This window comes from Ursus arctos, unplaced genomic scaffold, assembly GCF_023065955.2.
Source record: "Ursus arctos isolate Adak ecotype North America unplaced genomic scaffold, UrsArc2.0 scaffold_14, whole genome shotgun sequence".
Taxonomy (NCBI): Eukaryota; Metazoa; Chordata; class Mammalia; order Carnivora; family Ursidae; genus Ursus; species Ursus arctos.
In genome coordinates, this window is record NW_026622808.1 from 20,313,332 (window position 1) to 20,328,198 (window position 14,867).

At 56.3% G+C, this 14,867-nt stretch overlaps 1 protein-coding gene across 3 annotated transcripts; it reads right to left on the reverse strand.

Moving 5' to 3' along the window:
- Window positions 1-114: 114 nt before the first annotated feature.
- On the reverse strand, window positions 115-14,671 carry MAN2B1 (mannosidase alpha class 2B member 1). 3 transcript variants are annotated; one of them, XM_026488109.4, is made up of 24 exons: window positions 14,452-14,670; window positions 13,624-13,726; window positions 13,275-13,448; window positions 12,717-12,910; window positions 11,959-12,091; window positions 11,567-11,712; window positions 10,582-10,698; window positions 8,144-8,229; window positions 7,940-8,060; window positions 7,780-7,858; window positions 7,486-7,595; window positions 7,104-7,211; window positions 6,704-6,820; window positions 5,687-5,860; window positions 4,523-4,620; window positions 4,322-4,439; window positions 3,014-3,132; window positions 2,822-2,923; window positions 2,559-2,646; window positions 2,306-2,386; window positions 1,659-1,886; window positions 989-1,141; window positions 780-882; window positions 115-314 (listed from the first exon to the last, which is right to left on the reverse strand). In XM_026488109.4, the coding sequence occupies exons 1-24, from the start codon at window positions 14,614-14,616 to the stop codon at window positions 205-207; spliced, it is 3,027 nt and encodes a 1,008-aa protein (XP_026343894.2). In that variant the 5' UTR covers window positions 14,617-14,670; the 3' UTR covers window positions 115-204. The 3 variants fall into 3 exon arrangements, with proteins under 3 accessions (XP_026343894.2, XP_026343895.2, XP_057167521.1); XM_026488110.4 differs by having other exon boundaries at window positions 8,144-8,226; window positions 14,452-14,669; XM_057311538.1 differs by having other exon boundaries at window positions 115-1,141; window positions 8,144-8,226; window positions 14,452-14,671.
- Window positions 14,672-14,867: the final 196 nt, after the last annotated feature.

Consider the following 14,867-nt stretch of genomic DNA (forward strand, 5'->3'; position numbering starts at 1 on the left):
GTGTGACTCCCTGCAAGGCCTCAGGTCAAGAGTCAGCGTTTGCTGACCTTTCTCGACCACAAATGAAATCCCCCTCCAAAAACAAAAAACAAAACCCCACTCAGTCACACCTTGACCTGTCTCGGTAGTGGCATTTTAATGGCTTTTGTCGGTGGCGGCAGCAGCAGGAGGAGGAGGGGGAGAGTTTGCCTGCCCCCGGCATGGCTAGCCATGCTCTTTCCACTGGACCAAGGCCAGGAAGGTGCGGATTTCCATGGGCTGCAGCGTGATGGCAGCAGGGTCCAGTCGAGGGGGAGAGGGCTGGGCTGTGGGGCCTGGGGAGGTGCAAGGGAGAAGTGAGGGGTGCAAATTTCCTCTGCCTTACCCCCTCCTTGTGCTCCTTCCCCTCAGCTTCCACACAGCCATATACCCTCAAATCTGTCCCTGGGGCCTTATTCCCAGACCCATTTTAAACTGTCTCCCAGGCCCTGAATACCATCCCCAGGTCCCCAAATCTGTCCCCAGTGTCTGGTCATCTCCCTCATACCCTCAAACCCTACTCTAAAGACCATCATGCCAACCCCAGGGGTGATGGGCACACTCCTCTCCCCAGAACTAGATACACTTGGAATCCCATCTCAACCCTCAAGACCCAGCGCTAGTTTGCTTAGACCCACTGAAGACCCTTAAACCCCTAACCTGGATCTGAACACTGTCCCAGACACTAGAGCTCTATCCCGGTCCTGGCCAACATTCCCACACCTCCCGCACAACCCCCAGCTCCCGGGGCAGGCCCCCACCCGTGTCTGGTGTCCACTTGAGCCTGGAGGCGCTGGCCCGGAGCTGGTTGGCCGCCAGCGTGGTCTCCTGCAGGTACGTGATGGTGAAGGTGGAGAACAGGTCCTGTAGGCAGTGGTTGGGCCCGGCTGAGTGGGGACAAAGCAGGGTTTCCCCTCTCCCCTCTCTCTCTGTCTCTGCCTTGTCTCCTTCCCACTTCTGCCCTCCTCACCCTCAAATCCAGGGTCACCGGGGAGCTCAGATTGCCAGAGCCCTCCCCTACAGCAAACTGGTGCTCCAAGCGCAGCAGCAGCGTTGTCCTGTCCCAGCGGGCCAGCGTGAGCAGATGTACGGAGGGAGGGAGCTCCCGGCGGAGCCCGGAGAACTGCAGAAAGGGGGTGGGGCCGAGGCGCGGTTAGGAGGCGGGGCTCTGACACAAGGGGCGTGGCTTAGCCGCGGAGGGAAGAGGATCGGCTGGAAAGGGGAGGGCTAAGCCAATGAGAGGATGCGACAGACCCAGGGAAGGACGGTACCAGGCTAGGGGCGGGTCCGAGCCCGGAAGGGGCAGAACAGATCTGGCTTGAGACCCACTGAGATACGGTGGGGATGAAGCTCAGGGGGGCGGGACCCAGCGTGGGGAAGTGAACGGGGCAACGTGGTGGGGCCCAGTGAGCCCGCGGGAGGGAGAGGGGGGCTGAGGCTGCACCAAGACCCAGTCGTAGAGGGATGGGACTCAGCAAAAGGCGGGACTGCCGGGCGACGGAGCGAGTTGAGGTGGTGGGACTAGCTTATGGCCTCCCCAGGACGAGTTAGGGGCGGGCAAAGTGGGTCCCCCCTAAGGCCAGGAAAACCCTCCGCGGTTCACTGGGGTCCTCTCTATCTGGCGGCCCCACCCCGCTCACCTGCTTGCGCGGGGTCACTCCCGGGTGGTAGGGGGCGCCGCCACCGGGGGCCAGCACCACCTGCGGGGCCAGCAACTCCTTCTCTGCCTGCAACCGGTGTCCGGTGGCCGCGGTCTGAGGCTTGTCCAGTAGCACAAGGTGGCGCCCTCGCACCCACACCCCTGACCCCTCCTCCAGCAGCGGCTCCCCTACTCCACGTCCATCATCTTTCAGAAGCCTTCGATGCACCTGTGGGGAATGGCCAGGAGAGGGTGAGGAGTCCCTCTGGCGAGATTTCTGGGCCAGAAATTTGGGTAAGGGCTTGTGGAAATTTCAAGAGAAAGTAAAGAGTGAGAAGAATGGATGTGGAGAAAGTTCTAGCAGGGGACTGCCAGCAGAAGTGGGGATCCAACCTAGCAAGGGACTAGGACAGAGGGAGGTAAGGATCTAACGGGATAGGGCAAGTCAGGGCCTGGAGGAGACGGGGAGTTGGCAGGGACTGGACAAAAAGCTTGGAGTAAACTTTTCACATAGGAATGGAGGTCTCAGCTTACTGGGGACTACACACGGAGGGGTGCACCCAGCAGAGAACAGAGCAGAAACTGGCTTTCAAGGTCCAGTAGGGGGCCAGGCTGGGAACTGGCTGAGACAGGGCTCTGGCCACTCACCATGAGCTCTACAGAGCCATCCTTCAGGCTGCTGCCCCCCTGGGAGCGGTCAGTCAGCACGGTCAGCTGCAGTTTGCCATCCTGGGGTGGGGGCGAGGGGAGAGTGAGGGGCCCCATAGCCAGCCAGCCATGGCCCCCAGGCAGGCACCACAGGGGATGGGACCACCAAGGACAGCTGAGAGATGTTAAGAATGAGGGTGACCCCCCACTCTGTGGAGGGGTGCTAAGAAATGGGGAGCAGGATGGTGGTTACCCTGATGTAAATGCGGCTGTTGACTGGATAGTAGTTTCCTGCCACTGGCTCAGTCTGGTTCAGCTTCCAAGTGGGTCGATAATCCCGCCTGGGGAGGGGGAGGGTTTGGTCAGGCCTGGGGTCCAGCTCCCCTTCCCCAGTCTATCCATTCCTCACTCCCCCTTCATCCCCTCCCTCCCACACTCAGAGGACCAGCAGATGCCGCCACAAGCCTGGGCCCCCACACACCACGGACCACCCTTTGCTGCCCCCAGTCACCCCACCTCCTCTCCAGGATCTCCCGGCCATTGCTGTCTGTGTAGAAGAGTCCCTTTGTCTCCAGCACAGTGTCAAAGCGACTGATGATCTCCTTCCCCCAGCCGTCACTGGACCCGAGGGGATGGCAAGATGATGAGCTTCACTTATCCCACTCTGCCCTTGCCCCCACCCCCCAAGTCCCAGGGGGTGCCACTCACCCCACAGGTATTGGTCCCACTGTCCACTCCAGCTCCAGGTGCCGCTGTCCTGGGTACAGGCGAACCACCTGGGAACACCAGGCTGAGAAGTTCTGGTGCACCTCCTGCACCAGGGGCGTCTGCGGGCACATGGGGGCGGGGGGGGGCAAGTCTAAGCCTGCGCACAGGCGAGCCCTGCGGAAACCCACCCCTGCTATAGACCTCACAAAGGCCTACAGCCAGGTCAGCCCCACTCATAGCATGGGAACCTCCCCCCACCTGCCTAGGTGTGATGCCCACACTTCCTATGTCAGATGTTACCACATAATTCTTGAGTGTAGCATGTATGCTTGCTTCCCACCATTACCCCATCTTCCTTCCTTCGAACAGGATTCTAGCTTGGCAAGTGGCTACCTGGAATAAAGACTATATTGTCCAATCTTCCCTGAGGCTACCAGTAGCTGTGTGACCAGAAAATGGTCAAAGAGGTATACACAATGTTCCTTGCTTCTTTCCCTCTCCCAGTGGCTCAAATGCAAATATGACGGCTGGAGCTTGAGCAGCCATCTTGGGCCATGAGCTAGAAGCTGACTATTGAGGAAGGCAGAACAGTGAGACAGAAGAGGCCTGGATGACTCTGAAGTCACTCGGCCTGCCCTGGATGGCCCAGCAGACTTTCTGTTAGACGCAAAGAAACGTCTGTGTTGTTCTAGGCACCATTAATTTTGGCAACTCTTACTGCAGGCAAAACTATATCCTAATGCAGTGACCCACATATGCAGAAGTTCACCTCAAGGGGAATCATGTCAAATGTGAATCTTGCCATTACCTGCCTCACCCCTACCCTAAGAAGAAATGTCAATGAGAGGCCCCGAAAATGTCAATGAGAGGCCCCTGTTCTCAGCCAGATGCACCCTCAGATATCCATCCTAAGTGAGAATCGCCCAAGCCCAATCCAAGTGTGAACTCTCAGATACAACCCCCTCCTACCACAGATCCTTGGTGAACTCTCCAAGCAGCTACACCTGGTTCTCCCCATTCATGAGCCAAGTGGGAACACCCCACCCCCAGTTTCAAAAGCTAAGTAGAATCCTGACACCCACAGCAGATGTGAAGGCCTTCATACTTGCTCCCAAGGAATGACTGTTACTCAACCAGCCGTGAATATCAGCCCTGTGGGAAGATTCTCAATATTCCCCTCAGGTCTTAGCCCCCTTATCTGATAGAGATATAATCCCCACCCCACCCCCGCCCCCACCCACACATGGCTCACCAACCCTCCCAGGCTCCACGCCTCCCCCAACCCACTCATCATTCAAGGCCCCAGACCTTCACCACGCGTGTTTGAGCCCAGTGGCTCACGATCAATGGTTCCTGGCGGTCGGGTCTGAAGATGTAGGCACCCGAGGCCTGGGTGCTTAGGTTGTTGCCTACACTGGCGTTGTACCTGGGGCCAGGGCAGGAGATAGTCCTGTAAGTGACCCCAGGTCTACTTACATCCCCTCCCTGGCCTGGTGGTCCCCCCCTCACCAGTAGAAGGCTTGGCGAACAGGCAGCAGGAGGTTTTGGTCCAGGTTCTCCAACTCCACCAAGAGTCCCGTGTCAGGGTCAAACCTAGCCCGGAGGTACTGGGTAGAAAAGGGCAGACAGACGTTAATAACCATCATCTCAGCCAAGGGCAGCTTCATTCTTCCTGGGGCTCAGGAGAAAACCCAGGAGCTACCCTCCCCTCTTCTCTCTCTCTCCTCACACCTGGCCCTATTAACAAATCCTTACACCTCTACCTTCCACCTTCTCCTCAATCTGACCACTTCTCACCATTTCCACGGCCTTCTGGGACTAGTGCAGCCAACCGCTTACAGACTCGCTCCCCCAGTCGGTTCTCCCCGCGGCCACCAGGGGGCGCCAGTGACACCCTAAGTACCATCCTAGCCAGTCGTCTTGGACCCAGGGTTGACTTGCGCATTTGACAAAAGAATCATAGCGGTTGCCCAGGAGATTTTAGGGGCCAATGGAAATATGTAAATTTTTAATTTCTTTTAGAATCAGAAGAAAACTTAAATGTAATAATAATGAATTTATTATACTCATCTTTTACAACCACCTGCTCATGAAATACAATTAAAAAAAATTTTTTTTTTCTAATGGAAAAAGGGACCCACAAAGGCAAAAGTGCTAGGGCCCATTACAGGCTTAATGCAGCCCTGTTCCTGACATGGCTCCTTAGAAGTAAAAGCCAAAGTCTTTCCCTTTGGCCCTTTAAGTCATGCAGAGTCCAACCTGTCACCCAACACCAGCTCCTTTTGCCCCAGGGGGTTCCTGGAACACTCAGCACCCTCCTGCCTGAGGGCTCTTCCTTCTGCTGCTCCCTGCCTGCCTGGATCCTTCTTCCCCCACAGGGCCACGTGGCTCCCTCCCTTGAGTCTCTGACCTGCCTCATTTAATTTGCAAACTCCTACCACCTTCAGCCCTTACATATCTGTCCAGTGTCACCCATGATTACACTGTGTCCTCATGGTCCCAGGAAAGGACACTGAGGGTCAAAGGGAGGTGGTCACTTACTGGAGGACACATAATGGGGGACTGGTGACTAGACCATGAACCCAAGACCCACTGATCCAGAGTCCATGCGGCTCACCATGACACCTCAAATTTGTCACGGGGGAAGGGAAGGGCATCTGAACGGAGTCTCACCTCATTTTGGATGGCCAAAACACGAGACCAGGACTTCTGGGATCTGGGGTGGCGGTTGTGGGCATGGGAGCTCCGGCCAGGCACCTGGGTTACCGAGTAGACGCTGAAGCCCAGGGCAGGCACTGAGGCTGAGAAAAGCAGCTCCGAAATGTCTGAGCTGGGAGCTATCACCACCTCGGGTAAGGGAAGAGGGAAACTGAGTCAAGAGGCTGTGAGTACACATACTGAGCTGTACATAAAGGGACAGGTCAAATTCCAGGACAGGAATGAGCCCCGGATGGGGAGAAGAAATACAGGTGTTGGCCAGGGAGGATGGGGTGTCAAATTCCGAATTAAAGATTACAGAGAAAATTAATAAAATGGGGGGGAAAAAACCACTTAGGGGCTGCAGAGACTGTGGGAGAAGGGGAAGTGAGGGAGTAAGTGGGGAAGGAAATCCTTGAAGCAGAGAAATGAGGGAAAGGCAGGTTCTGGGGCAGGGAGGGGGAGGAAGAGATTCATAGGTAGAGGCCTTCTAGGATGAGGGAAATAAAGTAAAAAAAAATAAAAAATAAAAAAATAAAATTTGGGGTGCCTGGCTGGATCAGTCGGTAGAGCCTGCCACTCAGTCTCAGTGTTGTAAGTTGGAGCCCCACATTGGATGTGGAGATTACTTAGAAAAAATAAAATCTCAAAAAATAAAATATTTTTTAAAAATTCATGATGAGGCATTAAAAAGGAGAGATTGGCCAAGAGGCGGGGCAGGGGGGTGAGGGGAGTAGGGGGAGCGGATGTTTCCAAGGGGTTATGATGTTAAGGGGTGGAAAAAGAAAAAGAAAGTACTAGGAACAAGGTATTGATGAGGGGAGAGATATTCATGAAAGAGTTACCCGAGAGAGGGAGGTATCCAAGGAGGGAGATGTGTCCGTGGGGTGGGATGAGGTGGGGGAGATGAAATCCCCAGGAGGAGGTGTCCAAGGCAAGAGATAATCATGGGGGGTGGTACTCATAGGAGAAATATTTGTCGAAAGGGCTTACATCGCTGGGCACAATTGTGCCATTCGGGTCCCTCACGTCGAAAATGTGTTCGCTGACTGGCAGCCGCACCATCCAATCCACTTTCCGCCCCAAAGGGTTATAAATGGTCACCTGGAACTGGTGTGGGAGGGTCAGATCAGATCAGGCATGGGTCATAGCGGGCCTTCTTGAAACCCACCCACCAAGCGCGGCAACGTCCTTAGGTGATCCATGGGGTGCTTTGGTCTCTCCTACCCCAGCTTCACTGCCCCCCAAGTGATTGTGCCGCAGACCAATCCTCCCAACCAATTTCACAACCCACAGGTACATCAAGAGCCCCTCTTCCCGAACCCCGCCTCCGCCGGGCCCCGCCCCCCCACCTGCCTCCCGGCCCCGCCCCTCCATCCGGAGCCCGGCTCACGCTCTTTGCCGTCTGGCTAAGTGGACAGACACTGATGTTGAGGTCGCGGCAGTACGTGAAGTCCCCCTTGGAGCCGCTGAGCCGCGCCAGCGCATTGCTCAGGAGAACCTGTGGGAGGGAGCGTAAAGGTCCATAGGTCAGCTCTGGAGGCCCACCTAAGTCTCCTCCGTGTCCCCTCCCGGACCCCGCCGCTTGCCTGTCCCCGCCCACGAGTGCTTACAGGCCCCGCCCCATTCCTGTCTCCGCCTCTCTCATCCCAGGCTCCGCCCCACACAGGCACTTCTAGACTCCACCCCACTCTTGACCACGCCTCCTCCGGTCTGAGCCCTTTCTATACCGGCCTCTCCCAGGCCCCGCCCCTTCCCTGGCCCGACCCGCGCACCTCGCAGGGCCCCCAGCCTGCTGCAAGCTGGCGCGCGTAGTCATTGGCCACGTGCTGCCGGGAGGTGCCGCTGACCGCGTCGTGGTGCTGGAGCACCGCCATCGCCTCATCTGCAGGCACACGGTGAACCCGGTGGGGTCTCTGCAGGACTCTCAGTCCAGACCCCAAGGAAACGGGAAAGGCCATGTGTGGGAGGGCAGGGTCCCCAGGGGGGGAAGGGACTCGATGGGGTGGCCGAGAGTCTGGTGTCCAGCTTCAGACACACTCCCGTCCCCTCATCATCTCAACACCTACTGAGGGGTGCACTGTCTCCTGAGCCATAGGGTCCCACGTTGGCCGCCGGACCCGCCAGTGCCTCCAGCTGGTTGCACACCTGGAGGACAGAGGGGGCTGTGTTGGGGCCCGGGACCTGTGGGGACCCCTGGGCGCCCCCTTGAGCCTAGCGCCCACTCACCTGCAGAAAGTTGTAGCTGAGGCGCTCGTAGCGTTTGAGGGCCGGCCGACTGGAAAAGTAGCCAGTCCAGAACTTGTGGGGGCCGTCGGCGTAGGGAAAGAAGTCATCCTGTTTTACAGACCTGCAGCGGCAGAGGCATTGAGGGCAGGGTCACGACCCAAAGGGCAGGCCAGCCCCCCCAAGCTCCCATTTCCCCCCAAATACCAGGTGAGGTTGGCCTTGTTCAGCTCCCAGAGGTAACAGGCGGGAGTGGAGTAGAGAACATTGACGCGGCTCCCGTTGGCCTGCTGCTGGGGGGAGGTGTCCGTGTGTGAGCCCTCGGGAGTCCGCACCTTCCCAGGGGGCCCACAGGTGTGCACATACATCCTCACACACGTGTGCACCTTAATGCATGTGGTGGTTTCAGCTTCTCTTAGCACGCATTTGCAGCGCAAGCCAACGGCCCAGTGTGTGAGACTGAGTTTTGGCAGCAGCTTGGTATTACCAGCATGGAAAGAATTCCACCCGTGAGAGAATAAACCTGAAATCTTTACTGAACTATTTTTTTAATTCCAATTTTATGATTTAAAATTTTTTGTGGGGGCACCTGGGTGGCTCAGTTGGTTAAGCATGGGACTCTTGATTTGAGCTCAGGTCATGATCTCAGGGTCATAAGATGGGCCCTGCCTGGGGCTCTGTGTTCAGCAAGGAGTCTGCTTGAGATTCTCTCTCCCTCTGTCCCTCCCCTGCTTGTCCCCCCTTTCTAAATAAATAAATAAAATCTTTAAAAATTTTTTCTGTGGAAAAACTAAGTAGGACATAGGGCAGGAGGAATCATTTCTCAGCACTGTCAGGGTATCGCTCAATGACACCATTGTCAGAATGCATGGAGGTTCACTTTCAGCCGAGGGAAGGACAAGAAGGTGACCCCCTCTGTGAAGAAAAAGGTGTTTGTTCTGCTTGTGTTGTGAACCCAGTGCCTGGTACACAGTAGGTGCTCACTAAACACTTGAGTGAATGAAGGGAAGTGAATGGGACTACAGGCCTTTATGTGCATCCACGTGTCTACCCTGCACACACAGTCACATACATAGTTACACACACACGCACAGAGGATTCACTCAGCAAACAATCAGGACTTCAGACACAATCTAGAAGCAGAGGCCAGCCCACTCTCCTGGAATCCACAGCCAAGTGGAGGACAGATATTGAAGATAGTTTGTTACAATCAGCCTGGTTGTGGCCTCACAGGTATTTGTGGGGACTGTGTGTACACAGAGGAAAAGGCAAGAGCTTCACCTGCGTTTGGTGAAGTCTTCCCGGAGGAGGAAACACTGCAGCTTGGGTGTTAAAGGAGAAGCCAAAGGTGTTCAGCCCCAAATAACAGCAATAAGCAACCACCGTAATGTGATCATTTACCTGGCCCTGTTCTATGACCTGTGTAAACGAACTCATGAAACCCTGACAGCCTCATCAGGTGGGAGGCACCATTATGCCCATTTTCTAGATAAGAAAACTAAGGCAGAGCGCTTAAGATTTCTCAGGGTCACAGAGCTACTAAGTGGCAAGCTACGGATCTGAAGTAAGGGACTCTATTTCCAATAGAATGGAGTGGGCAGAGAGGGGCAGGGGCAGGAGAAAACCTGTGGTGGTTCAGGACCATGTTATTTACAGAAGAAATGATCACGGTGTCCAGGGCTCCTCGGGGTCACGGGGAAGACTGGGAAATGTCTTTTGGAAGGCCCTTGGTGATGTTCCTGAGGGTGTTCGGGTAAAACAGTGGTGCCGGGAGCAAGTGGAAGGGTGAGGATGTGGAGACTGCCTGTAGACAGCCCTGAGGACAGAACTGATGGGAAGGACATTTCAGATGCGAGAGGCCCAAGGATGTCTGAGTCCTGATTCCCAGAACCTGTTAGGTTACGTGGCAAGGGGAAATTAAGGCTGCAAATGGAGTTCAGGTTGCTGTTCGGCTGACCTTAAAATAGATTATCCTGGATGATCTGTAGGGCCCAGTGTCATCACATGTCTTTAAATGTGGAAGAGGGAGGGGGCGCCTGGGTGGCTCAGTCGGTGAAGCATCTGACCCTTGATTTCGGCTCAGGTCATGATCTCAGCGGCTTGAGATCGAGCCTCACATCTGGCTCCAGGCTTAGTGTGGAGTCTGCTTGAGATTCTCTCTCTCCCTCTCCCTCTGCCCCTCCCCACCCCCCGTGCTAGCATGCACACTCTCTCTCTCTCCAAATAAATAAATAAAATTTTTTTTAAAAAGCGGAAGAGGAAAGAGGGAGTGAGAGTAAGAAAGAGATGTGATGACAGATGCAGGGGCAGAGAGCTGCTGCGTGGCTGGCTTGCAAGATGGGGGGCTATGACTCAAGGAATGCAGGGGGGCCTCTAGAAGTTGGACAAGGCGAGGACACTTTCCCCAAGAGCTTCCAGGAGGAACCCAGCCCCAGTGACATCTTGACTTTTAACCCAGTGAGAACTGTGTCTGACTTCTGGCCTACAAAACTGTAAGGTAATGTATTTCCGTTGTTTTCAGCCACTACGTTTGTTGGTCATTTGTTATAGAAGCCATAGAAAACTAAGAGAGCACCCACTGCGACACATGTGACCCAAGGGCCAGGGATCCCAGCACACTCACGCCCACAAGCTGGCACTCTTACCTGGGCGTTGACCAGCTGGATGAGCCGGTCGAGGTTCTTGAACCACATGTTGGCATTCTCATACTGGAAGTCTGAGCCCATGGTCATTATGGTGTGGTTGGTGCGGTAGTACCGGCCCTACAGGTGGAATGGAGAGTTCCTCAGGCCAGGGTGTGCTGGACCAGCCCTGTGTACGGCTGTGTCGTGGTGTATACGTGGTCAAGACCGGGGGTGCGCAGCACCTGGCTGGCTCAGCTGGGTAAGCATCGAACTCTTGGTTTTGCCTCAGGTCATGATCTCAGGGTTCTGGGATCAAGCCCCATGTCGGGCTCCATGCTCAGCTGGGAGTCTGCTTAAGGATTCTCTCTCTTCCTCCCCCCTCCGTCTGCTCACTCAAGCTCTCTCTAAAATAAATAAATAAATATGGGGCACCTGGGTGACTTAGTCGGTTAAGCATCCGCCTTCAGCTCAGGTCATGATCCCAGGGTCCTGGGATCAAGCCCCGCAGTGGGCTCCCTGCTCACCGGGGAGTCTGCTTCTCCCTCTCCCTCCGCCCCTCCACCCCTGCTCGTGTCACTCACTCTCTCTCTCCCTCTCAAATAAAATCTTTACAAAAATAATAATAAAATAAATAAATAGATCTTTAAAAAAACAAGTGTGGGTGCACATAGAAGAGTGGAGGAGGGAGTGGAAGTGGGTCATGTGGGAGCATAGGGACACGTGTGAAAACAGCCTCACGCTGTGGCGTACTCCTCTTGGGCCCCGAGGAGGGCACTGGGGCACTGCTCCGTGCTGTCTCATGCCCTTGGTGAGCATGTGGGCCGGCAAAGGTTGTCTGCAGTCTTCGAATCAGAAATGCACACAAATCAGGGCAGGGAGCATGGATGGCGAATGGAACATTACCTTCGTCCGAGGGTGATGAGGAGGTGTTAGGAACGCCCGCTCCGTGGAAAGGGCCCAGTGCATTATGAACACGAGTCTCAGGGGCTCTGCGCAGTAGGGTTACCTGGGCAGTGGCCAACTGCAGGAAGTAATCGACCAGCTCCTTGGCATTGTACTCGGGGCTGCGCGGGTCCTCCACAAAGGGCTTGTCAGCACACAGCGTGTCCCAGCACAGTTTGTCCGGTGGGTTGTAATTATTGGGGAGCACACCTGCATGCCACACCAGGCTCAGCGCCCCAGACGTGCCCTGGGGTCAAAGCCTGCCATGCCCCACCCAGGAGGGACCTCAGAATTTGCAGGGCCCAGTGCAAAGTGCAAATGCTGGGTCTTGTTTGTAAATAATTAAGAGTTTCAGGACAATGACAACAGAAGATAAAAGCAAACGGAGGGCCCTCTGAGTGTGGTCCCAGGTCTCATGCCCCTGGGGCCAGCCCTGCCCTCACCGCACCCCCTTACTGGTAAAGAGGTCGGCCACTGGGGGCTCCAGGCTGGCGCTGGCCCGCCAAACCTGTTCCATCTGTTGCTTCTCCTTCCGCACACTCTTATCTTGATAATCCAGCCGCCCGAAGAAGAAGCCATCAAAGCCCATCTGGAGGTGGGGAGGGATGAGGACCGGGATCAGAGGGCAGGAGAGGGCAGGAAGAGTAGGTGTCCAGCCCTCTCCCCACCAACTGCCAGTCCCTTGGCGTGGGAGGGATGGGTCAGAGCACAGTTAGAAAAAGCACATCTGGAACCAGGAAGGGCTCCGGCTCATTCTGAAGCTTGGGGAGGGGTCCGGTGACACTGCGGGAGGGCTGGGAGGGGCGGGTGCAACGCTGGAACAGACCTCCACCTTCCCCAGCTCAGAAAGGGGCCTGACTCAAGGCTTTCCCCCTTAAGCAGCCTGAGAATGGAAGGAATCAGAGAATGGAAAGGGGACGCCGTCATGGCAAAGATTGTGAAGCCAGATGAAGAATAGGGCAGGCCTCCACCTGCCACCTGGCTTTGGAGAAGAACTGGGATCAGAGCAAACGGGGTGGGGCCAGAGCTCCAATGAGGGGCACGGGTGGGGCCTGGGAGGCACCAGCAATGGGATTCACACCTCACCCAAAGGGCAGGGCCTTCAAGAGGCCAGAGGGCCAGGGGACAGGGCCTCATCCAGGTGAGCTTGCAGGGAAGTGGGGCTTGAGTGGCCAAGGGAGGAGTCAGAGCTAGGAGTGAGGTTGGGAAATCACCTGTGCGAACAGCGAGGCCTGCTCCCGAGAGTGACCAAAGGGGTCAATGTGCCAGGCCACACGGGGGCGTCCATCTTTGCCAAACGTGTTTTCTAGAAAGCGCAACCCAAGTGTCATCTGGTCTATGATGGCTCCGTAGTGGGTGGCTGCCTCATCATTCATCACCCAGCCACCGTTGGCAAACTCCAGGCGTCCTGTGCCGGGAAGGGCAAAGTCTGAGTCAACTGTCAAGGCCAGGACTGGGGCCAGGGGTGGCAATGCAGGGGATAAGAAGGCCTGCCTGCAAACTTAGGCCTGGAGGGAGAAGAGGGGTCCCTCCCAGGCCAGTGTAGCCAGATACGGAACAGAGGGCCCCTGCCTGGCAGGCTTCCCTGAGGATCCCTTGGAGGTGGGACCCTGCAGGATGCATAGGAGTTCTACAAATAAAGGGAAATTCCAGGCAGGCGGCGCTACATGGACATATGGGCCGCACAGGACATGATAAAATCTCAGAAGCTGGAGGATCAGAAACAGAGCTGAGCTGGGCTTCCTCTTTTCACTTCCTTCGGGCAGGCTCACCCTGGCGCACCAGGTCCCGCACAACTTCCTGTGTTGCATTTGTCTGCTGGTGCCACCAACGGGAGAAGAAGGCAATCTCCACATAGATGAACCGGCGGGTGGGCTCCACCAACAGGGAAGAGATGACAGAGTCTAGGATGTACTGCACGCCCGCGTGCTGGACGTCATTCTGGACTGTGGGCACAGGGGTCAGGCAGTTAGGGACAGATGAGCCAAGGGCGGACATTCTTAGACACAGGAGCCCAAACTGGGCAATGTCCCCCCTCCCAATGTCCAGGACCCAGAAAGGATCTGAAGGGCTCAAAGGGACCACGGGAGCCCCAGGGGGAAGTCCCCACGCTCTACTCACTGCCATAAAAGTACTGGTCCACAGTCTTGAGCCAGCCCACGTCGTCATGTGTGTGGGCCACCAGGTGCACGTTGAGCATGTCTGGATGAACCACAGGGCACGTCTGCACAGGGACCCCAAATACACACATCCTGTCAGTTACCCCGAGGTTAAGAAGCAGGTTGGGGTGCGGGGTGGGGCTGGGGGCACAAGATAAATCTTGATCTAGAGGTGAGTGACTCAGAGAAATGGGGCCAGGCCCTTCCAGGGAGGACACCCGCAGAGTTGGGCATACAGATACAACTCCCTCTTGACGCAAGCCCGCAGGGCAGCTCTCATTCATACCCTGGGGAAATAGTAATAGTAATAGTAGTAGCAAATGTTTATTAGGCATTTGTAAATAGCAAGCAGCCACCCTGGCGGGTGGGGGGCAATAGTATCTCATTTTCAGATGAGAGCACTGAGGATCAGAGTGATTAAGTGACTTGCCCCAAGTCACACAGCCAGGAAGTCAGGGAGCCAGACTGGAACTCCAGGCAGGCTGACTCCAGAGTCTCAGCTCTGAAGCAATCCCCCCGGCCCCACATACACACATACGTCCAATCACACAGTTAAGTGCATGCGAAGTCCAGCCAAGCCGACCCACAGAAGGAAGGAGGCAGGTACAGAGAGCCCTATTCTCAGACTCACACCGCCAGACCTTTCAATGACGCAAGCATGCCTTCAGACCACACTGTCATATTAACAACCATTTCTAGGCACCCACAGAACAAACCCACCCACACCTCCGGACCCTACTCAGGGCTTCGCTTCAGCTTGTGTACATTTCCGCTCCCGGGCCGCGCTCACCTCGTATCCCGCGGCCCGAACGCCGGGCGCCGCCACCAACAACAAAAAGAGGAAAGAGAGAGGCGGGAGCGGTGGCTGCAGCGCGCGGGAGCTCGTCCTGGGCCCTACCGCGCCCCGGCCGCCACCGCCAGCGCGGACCCCTACAGGCCGCGCGTCGGCGCCCATGGCTCTGCAGCCGCCGCCGCCGCAGCCGCCTCCAGGGGCTTCCCGGGCCCGGCCAAGGCAGGGCAAACGCCCCGCCCCCAGAACCCGACCTAGCCAATGGTTGCTGGCGGGGGCGGGGCTAGGGTGCTGCCGGGCAAGTCACGGGACTGAGGCTTCAGCTCTGGCTGCCCCTGGGGACACGAGGAGTGTAGGGAGGCTTCGGGAGTGTCCCACCTTCGGGTGCTGGTTTCGCAGGGGGAGCCTTTAGTGTC

Excerpts from the sequence above, each read along its gene's own strand:
- MAN2B1 (XM_057311538.1), bottom strand. The coding sequence starts at position 14,616 with ATGGGCGCCGACGCGCGGCCTGTAGGGGTCCGCGCTGGCGGTGGCGGC. Across the intron at positions 13,727-14,451 it reads TTCGGGCCGCGGGATACGAG|ACGTGCCCTGTGGTTCATCC; the intron begins GTGAGCGCGGCC and ends GTCCCTGTGCAG. Across the intron at positions 4,440-4,522 it reads GTTCGCCAAGCCTTCTACTG|GTACAACGCCAGTGTAGGCA; the intron begins GTGAGGGGGGGA and ends CCCTGGCCCCAG.